This window comes from Sinohyriopsis cumingii, chromosome 2 (genome assembly GCF_028554795.1).
Source record: "Sinohyriopsis cumingii isolate HCF-2022 chromosome 2, ASM2855479v2, whole genome shotgun sequence".
NCBI lineage: Eukaryota > Metazoa > Mollusca > Bivalvia > Unionida > Unionidae > Sinohyriopsis > Sinohyriopsis cumingii.
Window position 1 is genome coordinate 35,134,438 of NC_142962.1, and position 17,444 is coordinate 35,151,881.

A 17,444-nucleotide genomic window follows, 5' to 3' on the forward strand; every position below is an offset into this window, starting at 1 on the left:
GATATGAGGACTGAAACTGCAAACTGGCTACTGGTGTACAATCCAGGCATGTTTATATACTGAAAGGTAAAAGTATTGGAACAAATTTGGAAGTATGCCAATGTGGGCTAAGGACAATGGCCATAAGCTATAAATAGCAAGATTCTTCATATCAGAAATGCTTTAGCTGGACTCTCCAATAATAATAACAAAATTATAAATTTAAGCTTTTAAAGAGGCAAGACCAATGTTCTAATGCTTATTTAAATACAATTACATAAAAATGATCAATAATGTTTACTTGTTAAGCTTTGACAAGGAGGCATATACATTTTATGTAGTTTTGTGTCAACTGATTTAAATTCCAAGTTAAATGGTGCAGACTTTCTTGCTAACAACAAAATGGTAAATAATTACTTAATAACAGTAAAATGGCATAGACTTACCTGATAACAGTAAAATGACATACTTACTTAATAACAGTTAAATTGTACAGACTTACTTCATAACAGTAAAATGGCACAGACTTGCTTGATAAAAGTTACCTCATTTTCCCGTTGAGATTCTTTCATTTTCATATGAAATGGGGTTAGGAATGTCTTTGTTGTTACTGCTGCCTGCATCCAAACTAACTCGCTTTTCATTTTGTCAGATTCTTAAGTGTATAAAAGACAATTTCAACTGGATACTTTAAAACTGGACTGTTTTTATCGGGGTGAGGTATTAAACCCAGAATTTTCATGTCCTGGCTTCGTGTTACACCAAATCTCAAAGTTACCCTACATTTTACGAAGGTTTATCTCTCTGTGCATTTCATTTTCATGTGAAATGGGGTAGGAATTACAGTTTTGTTACTTCAGGCTGTATTCAAACTACTTCCAAGAGATCTTCATTTTACCGGTTGCTTAAGTGAATAAAAGACAATTTCAACGGGATAAAATTGGATTGTGTTTCTGGGGTGGGGTGGGGTATAAGGCCCAGAATTTTCATGTCCTGGCCAATAATTACTCTAAATCTCAAAATTACCCTACATTTTACAAAGGTTCATCTGTTTATGTGCAGTCTGGACTGGTTAGTTTTAGTTCTAATGACAAAAAGTTTTAAAAAATCTGGACACATACTCTACTTCTGAAACCAGTAATGTTAGGCCTAAAACAATCTGGTTTGAAAATTTATGTTTTTATCCACAGTATTTTTAATATGAACAGAATGTGTACATTATTTGGCAGCACTGCGGAACTACAACTTTCTCCTTTTCCGTAATACCATCTGCTTTGGTGTATCATGAATGATGTCACTGATCACTGAGCTCGTAACTAGGGTTTAAATTCGTAAAACATAAACGGTACACATGGGGATAATGAATTAAATGGTGTTGACTTACTTGACAAAAGACAGAAGATTCTTGATACCCTGCTTCACATCTCTGTCTTCCTCATCATTCCCTGTATAGAAGTCCTCCTGCACAGTGTAAAAGAGCAAGCCATTTATTCATCTGGATTTTGAAAACACATGTCTCAACTACAGCCCCCTTAGAAGGTGAAGAAACTTGACAAAATTTAAGCAACAAATATGTAAGTCTACAACCTATCGCTGCAAAAATATATACAAAATTGTTTTTGTGTACCAGAAATACTTTTTGTATTATTGTTCTAAGATGAAATATAAGAAGTCAATTATGGATTATGAGCCAAAGTAAATCAAAATATGCCCCAAAAAGTGAAAATCATCGACTCTTTTGAATGAATATAAAATGGTGCAGACACAATTTTTACCTGCACATGTTCAGTTAATAATGTTATTGGGAAGAGGACCAAGTGACCATGAGCAGATAACCATGACAAATGCATATAAGCCAAAAGCAGTTGACCGAAATTCAAAATTAGAAGGATGCTTTCTGGCAAAATTTTGTCCAATGATGTAGAGAGTTGTTATCAAATCAGGTTTCTAAAGTTTTTATACCTCCATCATATTTGATGGCATATCAACACCATCTGTGAAATATTTGCAGGGCTCCATACCAGAATTTCTTTCAGAGTTGGTCAAATTCTGTTAATTTGTTGTTTGTTTTTCTTTACATAAAGTTGTATGCTTATTTACTCATGGCAGATTGGCATCATTTCTGCAATGTGAAAGACTTTCAATATAAGACAGAAGAAAAAATGATTATAAGCTTGTCTCAAATACTTTTAGTAACAGCAGCCATAATTCATGGCAGATTGGCATCATTTGTTCAAACTTGAAAGCCCTTCATGCCATTGAGGTTTCTGTCAAATTTGATCAATTGCTGTTGAATAGTTTCTGAGAAGCCATTTAAAGAATTTCTATTTTTATTACAGATGGCCATATTCAATGGTAAACTGGCATCACTAGTATATATTTAAAAGCTTTTCAATCAAGAATGATTTTCCGGTCATATTTTATCAAATTCTGAAAAGATGTTTTGGGTTTAACACCATTTCTCAGTGCAAGATAGGTTATAAATGGCAGCTAGTATAATTAGTTAGGGAAGAACCCATGAAAATCACATTAAGAACCACTGACTGACGGAAGCTACTGGCAACTTTTCTCACATACCCACACTGGCCAAGCCCAAGACTGAAACCCACTTGGACAGAGGTGAGATGGCAGAGATCAATAAAGGCAAGCACTTTAGACCATTCAGGGTCAAGGGCCCAGTTTCTGAGAAATCATTTGAAGTTTTATTTATGTTGAGTAATGGCAGATCAAAATCATCTGCATAAAGCAGAAAGTAATTTATGCCAGGATCAGTTCAGTGTGTTTTTTTAAAATAAGAAGTAATTTAAAAGTTTTTCTATTTTTTGCTGCTGGTGGATCAGCATCAATTGAATAAACTTGAAAGACTTCATGGCAGGACACTTTCTGTCAAATACTGTCTAATTCTGATCTGCAGGGTTTCCTGGTGAAGAAATCATTTTTAGATTTTGCTGTTTTTAATAATGGTGGCAATAATTAAAGGCAGATTGGCATCATTTGCACAAACTGAAAAACAATACAACCCAGGGCACTTTCTGACTCAACAAGAGACGAGCCAGCATCTCCCACCAACAACAGACAAGTCAGCAACCCATCTCTCACAAAGATAAGTTGCCTATAAGCAGTAATTACTGGGACTTACATACCAGACAGCAAACTGGTGTCAGAGTCACCTTACCAACGTTATACTTTGGGATCTTGTTGGAAGTTCGCAGATGACTAGTGTTCTGTATATATAAGGAGCTGTCTTTTGTTGAACTGTGAGACGAGACTCATCTATACTGTACAGACTTTGACAGCAGTGTGAGCACAGTGTTGTCATTCAAGTACAGATATAATAAAAGGTTCAGTACACAAACATTAAATACATGTACATATCATCGGAATAACAATAAGCCTTGTAATTTTAATCCGTATAAAATTATAAATCACCTGATATAGTTTACAAGAAACTATTACACTGCAACATCTGTTGATCAAAAACATTATTTTATACTCATATGATTATTTCAAGATATGTCCAAAAATCATTCAAAAACATTCTGTCAGAACAGATAAATTATAAGACAGTAAAGCTAAAACATAAATTAGCTGTGAACCTACTTAATAATTGTTGTACTGTCATTTTACTGTGCCAAAAAAAAACTGATCGAGTTTAAGACTAAAAATTCAGATTGTATGTTATAAATTTGACAAACCTGTTCAAGGTAAGGTGCTGCTTTTGCCAAGGCTCGTAACTCTACCAGGTAGGCAAAGTATAGGTTCTTCAGCCTCTGGGGTCCATGACCATTGGTCAATTTTGGATCAAACCTCGATTTAAACTCTTCCAGATTGGAACCCCAAGTCTTACTTCCAAACATAGTTTTTGCTATGTAAAAAAAATGAGAATAATTCTCTTAAATGATGACTATTTCAGAACTGTTTATCTTGATGCAATATGGCTATTTCCAGTGCCACTGATCCTCAAAACAGCTAACCTCAACCATTTCTATACCAACAGTAATTTGCATGAATAATGCATGGTCACAAATCTTTTTTCTATTAATAAAAGACCATCTCATCATTTTGCCCTTTTTTCAACATTCACAACATCATTAAATTTACTGGATCCATATATCACTCATAATCATACAGATGCCAAAATGCAGAAAAAGCATTCTCAAGTATTTCATTGATATGACTAAACGCCTAATAAAAAATAGAACTCTTGCATACACCATCTTTGAGGACAAAGACTACCCATACAATCAATACATTAAACGATATTCCACAGAACCTACAGTACAATCAAAGCACTAAACAGCTCTGCCATTTTTACAATGTTTTGTAATCTGTGTTTCACATATAAGTGGCATTACGATGATACACTGCCTGCTTATGCAGACAATTATAAAACTCCTGGCAAATCAGCCTAGTATAACTGTTAAGACATATACAGCAAAGACTGTTTATAACATTTCAAAGGATTTTTAGAACATTATAACCAAAAAACAATTAATCTAAATTCATGATTTATTTTTCAAAATGCATTATGTACTTGTCTGTGTTTATTTACGTTAGACACGCATGTAGTAAACAATTTATACTGGCATGATTACTATTCTAATTCATGTAATGGTGATAAAGTTCTCAAGAAACATTTGTATAAATACATGTTATCCTGAAGGAAAAAAATTATAAAGCAGTAAGCTTTACTATTAGATGAAAGTGTTGACATACATGCACATGTACCAGTCAATGAATCATAAACTTCACTTTTAAGTGAAACTGTCCTTCTTCTGTTGCTTCCTGGCAATCACTAATTTCACAAAAATATGCTCATGGTACAACAAATTTACACCTGAATTGTTGGTATCATAGGGGTAACATATCTCTATCTGGATTAACAAAATCAAAGAAATCAACACCAATGAATATTCGTCAGTTTTCACAACAGTCTATACATACATGTGAAAGTCCTGAATGGAGGGTGTGCTTCTCCTGAGTCTTGCATTCCTCCCATCATTCAATACACATAGTCAAAATTATTATTGAAAAAATATTATTTTCATTTGTTTTCACACTTTGGTTCCATTGTAGTAAATATATGGTAATATTGCATGTGAACCCATGACTGAACCGGCTTAAGCAGGGCAAGACAATTTAGCTGCTTATTTCAAGCAGAATAAAATATCCCTTTGATTATGTCTGCAGGGTTGGTTGGCTTCACTGTATGAAGTTTGTCAAGATCAATTATACTGTATGTTATCAGAAGCAATTCCTAAAGGATTAAATATGTTAACTGATTATGGTTGGTTAATAAAGAGCTCACTCAACATAAAACAGTTACATTACTCTGATTCTCATGGGAGGATATGTTCTCCTTGCTGCTTAAAGTTACTGAGATGGTTTACAGTATCAACTAAGTATCATCAAAATTAATTTGGACGGGAATAAAAATGTCAGTTGGTTAAGGTTGGATTACTCATGACCTCAAGTGGCAAAAAAACAATGTCAGTGTGACTTCGGTGTTTAAAGTTTGTAGAGATGTCTTAGTATGCATTATTTCCCAATGCCAAAATACCAAAATCAAGTGCATGTATTCTGCACTTCCTGTAAAGCTGATATTAAAATCTGTTATGGTGGCAAGAATGACATCATGCATCATACAGAAACCCCATCACATAAAAGCATATTAACTGCATCAACACGTATGCAATCACTGAAATCCTTGTCTGAAAAGTCTGCATCAAATATACATGTACCAAGACACTATTTGCCAACTGTATAGCTAAACACAGTCTCCCATTTTGGTCAAAATAATGTTCACTGACTCAGAAACCGCACAAACATTCTCATGCAAATGGACAAAAAAAACTAACATACTATTTTATTGTTCATGAGAAATCATAATCTTAACTGTATAAATTATACTACTACTACTAATACTACTACTAATAATAATAATATAAAATTGAATAATATGAATAATTAATTACATAAACTAACTGTCTTAAGTGACTACCTGCAGAATATGACTGCAAGAATTAGACAAAATATGAGTCTAACAATATTATGAAATGACCACATCACAAAAATTGATGTCAACACCAGTGACCGTGATTTAATCCTTTGTAAACATTAATGTAAATCCAACTGAAGTACATGTCACTCACTGCCATTGTAATCCATAATTAAACATGGGATAAATTAACCCTCTTTGTCTATACTATTATCAAGTGACAATTGTTTTCCAGATTTGATTGTCATTATTAAAGAATGTTGATAATGATGACAACAAAGGTGTCTGCAAATTAGGCTTAAAGCTGGAAAGGATGCTATGGTATAATGTAAGAGTTTGTGCTTCATGTTAAGAATCTTACTGACACTAAAACAGCATTAGACCCAGTCAGTACCAAACATGAGTAGTTCTGGCAGACTGTCAGCACTCTAAATCTACCCAAATTCAGCAAGCAATTTAAACTTCTTAGTGAATTCAGCAGAGTTGTAAAATTGCCATATTCCAATGCAGACACTAAAAGGACATGCCATTCTGAGGAATATTCTGGCTGACACAAGAGAAAACCTGGAACCAGTAACAGTACATCATCTCCACACTGCTAAGATAAAAATGATGAGGACTGTCACCTAAATAATGCAGGCAATGACTTCCTAAGACAGGCTAAAAATGCTTGTGGTATATATTAGAAGAGCATGAATGGTTACAAGTTAATCTGAGAGAATTGATTTAAAGTGATGTGCATATTTTAATACTAAAGCAATGTCAATTTGTTGAATAAATGTAATATTTGTCCATTTGCATGCTAAAAAAATGGGTCGATGAAAACCCTCCCTCTTTTGAGTCAAAATGTCTTGACCAAATTTTGGAAATCTCATGGTCCATGCTGACATGATTTGTTTTTCCTGCCACGTGTATCACAAAATTCAAAATGAACTTGAGATTTACTTCAAGCTGTATTCAATTAGTAAACATAAAGGTACAGAACAATAGCTAAAGGATATTTCTTAATTATTTAGTGAAAACAAGTACACAACAAAAAACATTCTTTTCATACTTTAATTGAATTGAACCAGCAAGCAATGATTTTAAAGTACCAGACTGAGTTATTAAAGAGCTGTGATTATTATGCCTTGTTATCGAGCACGCTTGGTAGGCCTTTTCTATTTACTGATTATAAAAGACATGTGATTATCTTGCTTTTGTTACCCAACATCTTTGTTTTTATGACTTTAGTGTTTAAATGTCTGCCATTGTTTATCTGGCTTTCATGCATCAGGTGATAAAAACAATATAACTGAATAATTTTCTTAGGCAGACAACACAAAAATAAAACACTGTAACCAATTACACACTGTAACAAAGGAACGTTATAAAAAAAAGCCTTTGGAATATTCACTAATTAGGAATTTGGCCAGAGAAATTAAAGTCAAATATTCTAACACAAAAAAAAGTTTTATCCAAGAACATAATAAACAGTTTTTACTGAGGTTACCATATTATTATCCCAGTTTCAGATTAATACAGCATCTGATAAAGAAGATGTCACCTTTAGCAAATAGCTTAAAAATTGTTAGCAATAATGCAGTTAACTTTCTGCTTAAACTGGTGACATATGAACTCCATGTCATGTATCAAAGTATACATTTCTGAACTTAATATTATCTCACGGTTTCAGTTAACATAGAAACAGATGTAAACAATTTTAAAATATTTTAACATAAAACTTAAGCACTGTTGATGCTGCTGCTGCCATCCAGAAAAGTGATAGTCATGTCATTCACATAATATTTGTTAGTTACATTAGAAATTAGGATTTTTTACATCTCTGAATTTGTCAACAATAACTTTACATGCACTAAAATTAGAATATTACACATAAAGGGGCAACATCAGTGGAGTCCCAAGTTTGCACTAATTAGACTACTATACATACAGGGGCAACAACACAGCTGTCCAAGATGTTTTCACTCATTAGAATATTACACATACAAGGACAACAGCATTAGCTGTCCACACACATTCCCAAAAGTTCCATCTGTGCGCCTGAACAGGTGCTCTACTGAACATATACCTTTTTATTCAGCCTTCCTTGTATTTAGCTTGATAAGACATACAAAAATAGACAACTTTTAACACTGAGCTGAATCTAAACTATTTCAATGCTGAACTTCATCTATGATGTAGATGGATGGACATGCACATATACTGGACTAATACAAACACACATGGCAAAGTGATTGCAATATCAAGCTTCATCAAAACGGCATCAACAAAAAATAATTCTGAAGGCCTTGAAACAAATGTTCAATATTTAATTCTGTAAAATGCTTACATGGTAGGAGATACTGGGCACAAAGGTGTATATTAATGCTGGTATGAAGTCCTGAGATCAATCTATAAAAAGCCCTCTTCTCCAAACATAGCCCTGGAATAGATGAAATAATCAGAATATGCGTTTAGTTACAGTATAAAACAGCTTTAATCAAGAAACAGTTTCTGAATCTCAGATCCCAAGACCTGGAAATATCACTTACACAGAATAAAAAAGTACAAGTAAACATGAATATATACCGTATATTCGCACATGTAAGTCGAGTCCAAAAATAATAGATCCATCTGCCATTACACAATGTGCTGGCAGATTAGGATCTTTATATTTTTTTCTACTAACTACTCCAAGCAAAATACACAAACTAAGATCTGCTGGCACATTAAGCAACTCCAGATCCGGGTCTGTGCAATTTGCAGCTGGACTTGGCTTGTACATGTGTCTATACAGAATACGTGATTAATATCAACTGAAACATGTTGATATATGACACTCAATGGATTAAATGGATTAGAGAATTATGTCCTCTGTGGACAGGTATCCTGAATATAGAGGTTATACATGTCCTGTATATACTTGCGTAAACAATCAGATTTAACTGTAAACAACACAAACACAGATCTGCTGTTGCATAATCTGCAAGTAGATCAGGGTTTATGTTGTTTGTTCTATAAACAAAAAAAAAATGCAGAGACCCAGATTTGCTGGTGCATGATGCTATGGCAGATCTGTGTCCATGTAGTTTGCAAATGGACCTGACTAGACTATATGTTATACATAAACGCAGGAGGAGAGTGTCATCTTAGATAAGCAGGTGTCCTTTACATCCTAGTGTTTCCTAGAACCGTTTTAACCGTATTTCAAAAGTGGTATTGATTACTCTATGTGAACTTGATACCCAGTAGTAAATGTAATCATGGCTTAGGTTTGTCAATCCTACATAGTACCTAAATAGTGAAAAAAATATTAGGGCTACCAAATTCTTACAAAAAAAAATGATGGGCATGGATTCCACATTGGGACATTTTTGGAGTGGTCACCTGGTCACAATGACTATTCTAATTTCCACCTGTAAATTTCCTATACAAATATCATGTAATCAGCTGTCACCTATGTTTCACAGTCAGTGACCAAGTGTTTCTTAACCAAGCAGTGGTTTCATCCCGACTTCTGCAGTCAGCAGTGATGCATTTCCTAACCAAGCAGTGATCTCACCCTGTCTTCTACAGTCAGTGGCCATGTGTTTCTTAACCAAGCAGTGATCTCACCCTGTCTTCTACAGTCAGTGGCCATGTGTTTCTTAACCAAGCAGTGGTTTCATCCTATCTTTCACAGTCATTGACCAAGTGTTTCTTAACCAAGCACTGGTTTCATCCTGACTTCTGCAGTCAGCAGTGATGGATTTCCTAACCAAGCAGTAATCTCACCCTGTCTTCTACAGTCAGTGGCCATGTGTTTCTTAACCAAGCAGTGATATCACCCTGTCTTCTACAGTCAGTGGCCATGTGTTTCTTAACCAAGCAGTGGTTTCATCCTGACTTCTGCAGTCAGCAGTGACGCATTTCCTAACCAAGCAGTGATCTCACCCTGTCTTCTACAGTCAGTGGCCATGTGTTTCTTAACCAAGCAGTGGTTTCATCCTGACTTCTGCAGTCAGCAGTGATGCATTACCTAACCAAGCAGTGATCTCACCCTGTCTTCTACAGTCAGTGACCATGTGTTTCTTAATCTTGGAGTGGTTTCACCCTGCCTTCCATAAACAATGAAGCTTATCACTAGTGACCGCTGCAAGCATGCAAATTTAACTTCATTTTTTTAAAGAGTATGGCATGGTATATATAAGGTATATTACATGAATCATAAGCCACAGAAAGCTACTATTCAATTCCTAATCTTCAAAGGTCATAAAAGCCAACTGTCTTTGGATCTCAACTGCTAAATCAATCAATTGTTTAACATGTGTACACCTGTTTTCATGCCCAATTACACCAGCTGGCCTAACAAAATGACAGTCATGTGTTTCCCAGTCAAAGGTCAAATTTGGAAGTGAAATAAAGGAACTGCAAAAAAATTAAATCTTCAACACGTGTAACAATGATAGTAGAATCAGTGATGATGTAACAAGTAAGAATGCAGTAATCTTTTGTGAAACTTTTTATTTTATTGTTTTGTTATTTTTGTTTTTACTAAAAAAACTCCTCTATTGTATCTTGGTAGCATACTACTACTACTACTACTACTACTACTAATAACACAAGCAAAATAATAATGATGCTACTACTACAAATAATTCTACTGCTATTTGGTATATAGTACATGTACATGCATTTGTCATGAACCAAGTTTGAGAGCTGCTAAAAAGGTCACTTTTGACCTTTTCCTATTGGAGGCTTTTGTAGGCAGGTTTGACCGTACATGAAATATATATATATATATATATATATATATATATATATATATATATATATATATATATATATATATATATATATATACGAGTGGATATAAGGAAAGGAAATAATTTATGAGTGAAGAGGAAACTGTGCTGTCATGTGCGAAATATTTCCTTATATTTACTCCAAATTTTTTATTTTCTTTACATCATATATTTATTTTACCTTTGACATTTATAACTTTATCAACAAATCAGAAAACATTGAGCATATTAGGCTCCTTTTGCTCCTCACTGAAGATGACCAAACCCTGAGATACATGTATCTTGCTTCCATGTTTTCTCTAGTCTACTTATTAAGAGCTGTAATATCTATCACAAGTGAAAGAACATTTACATGAACACTAAATCAGAGAGGTTTAGACTCAAGTTGAATGGTACATGTACTTGAAGGCTTCAAATTAAACTAAAATGGAGTTTCCAAGACAAAAGCCATAAATGGCAAATCTAAGTCTAAAGACAATGTCCACTGCAGATAGCATCAGAATATGCTGACTCATTCCCTAGTTATGCTGGTTACAAAGAATTGGTGAAGTGGAGATTCAGAGTTGATGGAAAAATGGCAAGAACTGCATCAAAAATGTACCTTTAAATCTTTAATGGTGAATCTACTTCTTACAGGAAATTTACCTACCAAATGGCATTCAGTTATCTATCAGGTTTGCAGAGTTTGGTGGTTACAAGAAACGTGAACTGACAGAAAGATGATTGGATAGAAAAGGTGATTACCACGGGACTGCTCCATCTGGATGTGGGATCCTAATAAATCTCACATGACTACCACAAGTCAAGATAAAAGTTCTATCAAATTTTTGCTTTTGTGCATAAAATGATTGTCTCAGATATTACAAGTATTTCAACAGAAATAGCTAAATCTTTCACAATCCATCAAAATAATATAGATCATGTCTTATTATTGGCAGCTGACTGATATAAGAAATAAATTTAAATTTCTCACAATTACAAATTGCAAATGCAAAACATTTGTGAAAACATGATGTCCTGTGCTCACTGTTTGTAAACTACTATATTCAAAAACAAATTCAGGCATTAACAACTGAGAAAATAAATTCTCACAAAATGTATGTAATTTACAATAGATACCTGTTCTTAGAGAGTACATAACTTAAAATTTAGAATTGTGAAATCAATGAGACCTGTCTACAAAGGTTAGTCAAATGCCCTGTCCCATATAATACTGTATATACTCACTTATAAGTCAAATCGAGCTGCAAACTGCACAGATCTGCCATCACAATGCACTGGCAGTTCAGGGACTGTGCAGTTTGATATGAATAATCAGAAAAACAAACAAAATAAACCCTGATCTGCAGGCACAGTATGATATGGCAGATCAGGATCTTTGCTGTTTGTTACTTGACTCAACTTATAAGCAAACACATATGGTAACAATATATAAAGGAAGATAATGTCAATATTTACACAGCACTTTTACTCATATAGTATTGTCACTAATAGTACCCAAATGATTCTTGATACCGATATTGTGATTTAATGGGAAAATATATTTTTAATGTATAATGCAATGTTAATTATAACTTGCAAAACTAACATATGTATGAAATGATACAAAATACCTATCTATTTTTTTGATTAACACTGTACTAATATGTATTTTTTTACTTTTTCCAAAACACCAAGAAATGAGAAGGCTTTGGGGTAAACGCACAAACCAAAAGCATGCATAAGGAAACCAAAACCATGCAAAGTCAATGATCTACGACTGATTTGTACAGTTATTTTATGATGATGGGAATCTGCATATATTTTGGACAATATTCCTAGTCACACATATAATTTTACATACACCCTTATGCTGAGAGAGAGAGAGAGAGAGAGAGAGAGGGAAGGAGGACAATAGGTTATGGTGTAGGCCAGTCCAGCCTGACATAAGAACCAACATCTTAAGAATGGTTTTATCAAACTCTTCAAGTTCATACTGAATAATTCTTCAAAGATTTGTCACTGAACCCTCTATTGTCAGGGACAACAAAGGTTTTCATTTGAACTGTGTTTAATAAAACCATGATAAGATGTGAAAAAAAATATCCTGTTACCTTCCCATGATGAGTCTGTAGAGCAAGGAAATGGTATCATTTAAATAAGTGTGACAAAAACATTTACTACCTAAGAAATTGATGCAAAAATCATCCAATACACTTGAAATGCACCTCTGAGGATGACCCAAATAAAATAGGTGGATGAATGGGTGGGAAGGGTAATATTAAATATTGCTTTGTTTGCTAGGCAAGTCAACCCTTTGATCTTTAGAAAACCACTTGCAAGAGGTTTAATTTGAAAGTAACGATGAAAATTTATGTTACATGCGTTGCCTATAAAATGCTCAGAAACTACAACAGTTATCACAAATGCATATTCCTTATGAATTTAGCTCAAGGAGTATCCAGTCATGTTAAGCGTTGTATGCTATAGGTATTTTACTGGCACCCTTGTGACAGTCATGTTACACATGTTCTTGGCATTTATCCAGCACCCTTGTGACAGTGGTGTTACACGTGTTCTTGGCATTTATCCAGCACCTTATTACCTATTAAAGACCAAATCTGTTTGAGAAAAGTCAAATTAATGTACAGGATATCTCATAATAGTGCTCCTGAATATTTACAATCACTATTCCAGTATAGGCTACCTGGTAATACTCCCCACCTGCGATCCATGTCTACCAAACAGTATAAAATTCCCAAGCCAAATAAGGAGTTATTTAAAAAAAAGTTTTCAATACTCTGGAATTCTGCTCTGGAAAAGTATTCCAGTTGAGATTAGAAATGCCCACTCTATTTCCTTCTTCCAAACCCAATATATCCAGTGGCTTCAGAGATGCAGCTTAAATAAATAAATTCCTTTGTATGAGGGCCTCAAGGTAGATTAGTTTTTAGCTAATTGTGTTACCCTCTTTAAATAAGGTCATTATTATTATTATTATTATTATTATTACCCTTGTGACAGTGGTGTTACACATGCTGATCAATCTAACATGCTCTTCGAATTTTCCATAAATCCATATAATAACCACAGTGCATTATCTGGTAACAGTCTACAGTGGTAAACAGGAGACACAGCTATATTCCTACATGGTGGGGTGATGGGAGAGTTAGTTCACCATAACTGTGTCAAAATGACAGAAAAGCCCCATATAATTTACAATCGTAGGGTAAACTTCTACATCAAATGAGCCATCATTTAAAATAAATTTTGATAGGAAAAGGTGAAAACTGACATGTGGTTCTTGTTGTTGCTGTTATTGTTGTTGTAGTATCAAGATCAATCTTAAATCTGATTTATTTCCATACAGTACTTTGGAAGTTATTGTGAAGAAGCAAAATTCCAAATGCAACAGCAGACTTCCAAGTCAAACAAGGGCCATGACTCATAAATATGGACGTTAAGAATGAAAACAAAGTTTAAACCTAAAACATTAACCTTTTATATTGAGTTCATTCAATTAAGTCTTTAAAAATTGATTGAGCAGAAATTACATTTGTCATTTATATAAAATATACAACTAGGATGAAGAGACAGGTATAGGTAAAATGTATCTTCCCTCTGTTAAAATATGGCAGGGCATAAAAAGATCCTTGATACAATGTGGATGGCTTAATGAAAATGTGTACAAAATTTTCACAGCTGTATTTCACCTGTAGAAGATAGGCAATGGAATGGCTAAGGTACTACGGGACTGAGAATTAAAACCATCTAAATAAGCTGAAATAAAGCTTGTGTACTTGTGAAAACTGAAGATGGGGTTTCTATCTTTGTACAAAAGAAAGTACAATCTATTTTGTTGAAAACCCACTGCCAAATTTTTAAGTTAAAGAAATATTTACACAATACTACCTATGACTCCTGTATGAATAATAAAAAAAGAAACATTATTTAAGAAAGATTCATACTTAAAAAGAGACAAATGTACCATATATACTTCCTTAAAAGTCAAGTCCAACTGCAAACAACATAGACCTAGATCAGTAGTCTCATTATGCAATGGCAGATCGGGGTCTACATTATTTGTTCTAATGATTGCTCAAACAAAATGTGTATACCCAGATCTGCAAGCACATAATGCAACAGCATATCTGGGTCTTTGCATTTGGGCTTGACTTCTTGGACAGTATATATGGTATAACAATTTCTAACAAATGACTTGATTTCTCCCTATGTCATCCTAATTAAGGTAAGCAACAGGTTTTAACAACTTTGCTAACATATCACCTATTTTGAAAATAGTGATTATTTTTAGATTATGTTTTAACATCTTGATATGATGGCATACAGTATATATCAGATTAGCTGTTTTATTTAACCAAAAACACTGCTAACATGAACACTATAATTAAATGCAATGACTAGAAACATTAATCAAGAGTTACACGTGTGAGAATTATATGCAGCATCACTGAGAATTGACAGTGTACTTCTTTATCCATTCATACATCTTGTAAACAAAACAGTTACCATGGTGCACGAAAACAATTTTAATGGAGTTACATGTACCTACTTCTATATTCCAAACATAAAATTGGGGAATACAAACCAAGAGGGCTGAAACAATAATTTCTTTTATATGTTTAGGAATACCCCAAAAGTGCATGCAAAACCAATGAAAGAGAATCCCACATTTCTCATCTGTACAAAATAATACATCTTAAACCAAAGAAGAAAACTGATACAACATATAGAATATGCAGTAAATGACAACACAACTGTGTTCCAAGTCAACGTTTGATTGCCTCCTCTAAATAAGTTACAAGATACCACCATTTTGTTAAGTCTACCTTTTAATTAGCTAAAAAGGAACAAATTTTAACATCAAGATAAATCTAAGAAAAAGTTCATAAAATTTTTTAATATAGGTAGTGGGGAATACCTAGGTAGTGGTAGTGTGTATTTGTGTATTTTTGATTTTTTAATGTAGCTTTAACAATTTTTCAGTCATATTGCTACGATGTCTGCAGTGTGGCAGTTTATAGTGATGTCTAGCACTGGGGCATCATGCTGCAGACATGTAGCATGATGTCCTACCCAGTCACATTATCCTGACACCAGGTCGACCAGTCCTAACACTAACTTCTTAATGCTGAGTGCCAAGTAAGGCAGCTGTTAGTACCATTTTTAAAAGTCTTTGGTATGACTTGGCCAGGGATTGAACCCATGACCTCCCACATTTGAGGCAGAGGCTCTAACCACTAGGCCGCCGGAGCAGTATATATGTATGGAAGTCCAATGACTAAAGGATCATTAAGCTGGTTTAGATTTTATTAATGGAGCGGAGCATTCAGTATGCACTGAGGAATTTAAGTTCCAAAGGGCTTTAATTCTATTGTGGAGAGCTTTGTTTATTTACATAAACTTCGTAAACATGATTTCCTTAATCTGTTCCTAAACTCTTAATAATTTAAGAACAAAACACTGTCAATGTTCATTTTAAGAAAATAATCTCAATGTTTTTAAAAGAAGAGTTTGAGAATTTTAGTAAGACTGATAGACCAGGACATAAAATTCTTAAAATCTCTTACTTCTGCAAATACAGAGAAACCTTCCAAGACTGAAATCCATTGGAACCAATGAAATTTTCAGTTTGCAGAGATTCTCTGATCGAAGAATGAGATGTGGTCAGAAGTCCTCTCACATACAAGTAAATGTTGTTTTTGTTTTGATAAAACATCAATAGCCTGTTACTTTTTACATCTAGCTTCTAACTTCTATAATTATGATTTCACTGCATCTGTATGTGTTTCTATGTTGGGTTTAATTTTTCTGTCATTTTTTCCAACATCTAACTACTATAATTAGGATTTCAATGCCCTTTATGTGTTTCTAAGTTGGGTTTTATTTTTTTCTATAAGTTAATTCTAGATCCCTGACTGGTTGCAAGTTCTGATTAAGTTTGAATTTTATGAGCATTATTTTAGTGTAAAACTGTCAGCTGAAACCAAAGGTTTAGGTGTAGCAGTAGTAGTAGGGGTTAATAGCATCTTAGCGCAATACTGGCTATATGGTGCCAATAAAAATACATTTAAAAAAATGTAAATACAAAACCTTGTACAAAAGTAACCCAGGAAGAGAAAGACCTCCAAATAAAAATACACATGAAGTACCAAAAGTATAAAGGTAACAGTTATGACTGATAAAAAAGTATAAAAACCTATAAAAGATACATCATAAAAAATATAAAGTTTAAATGTAAAATTCTTAAAACAGATGGTTAAAAATTATTATGTTATCCACATTCCCTAAAAAAATAAAAAAGCAGAGGGATTTTGTTTTACTGAGTAAAAGCATAATGAAAAGAGGACGTGTGTGTGTGATTTGGATTTTTTACATAGCTTTAACAATTTTTCAGTCATATCGCTACTGCAAAATCAAAAGGCTTTTTCCATACCCCAAATTCAAGAAATCCACAAAGTTCGGTCCAGGTCAGTTATGTACAACTAATGTTGTACTGAAACCAATTTACTTCTTTCAGTCAATAACCTTGACTTTTGATCTCTGACACCCTACCCCACCCCAAATTGACAGTCTTCCTCTCTATTCTGAAGTGCAAGCCATCCAAATGTTTGGCAGCTGTAAATGGTTGAGAACTCAAGTCATTGTGCTGAACTGATATCTGAACAGACTGACGGATGGATGGACATATAAAATCACAA

At 33.9% G+C, this 17,444-nt stretch overlaps 1 protein-coding gene across 1 annotated transcript in view; it reads right to left on the minus strand.

The window, feature by feature from the left end:
* The window catches only part of LOC149804611 (ERO1-like protein alpha), a 68,755-nt gene that overhangs the window by 20,852 nt on the left and 30,459 nt on the right, over positions 1–17,444 (minus strand). Inside the window, exons 9-11 of the mRNA XM_089942396.1 lie at positions 8,310–8,402; positions 3,675–3,844; positions 1,364–1,440 (exon numbers count right to left, since the gene is read on the minus strand). Of these exons, the coding sequence (XP_089798522.1) occupies positions 1,364–1,440; positions 3,675–3,844; positions 8,310–8,402 (340 nt within the window). The remainder of the gene's footprint in view (positions 1–1,363; positions 1,441–3,674; positions 3,845–8,309; positions 8,403–17,444) is intronic.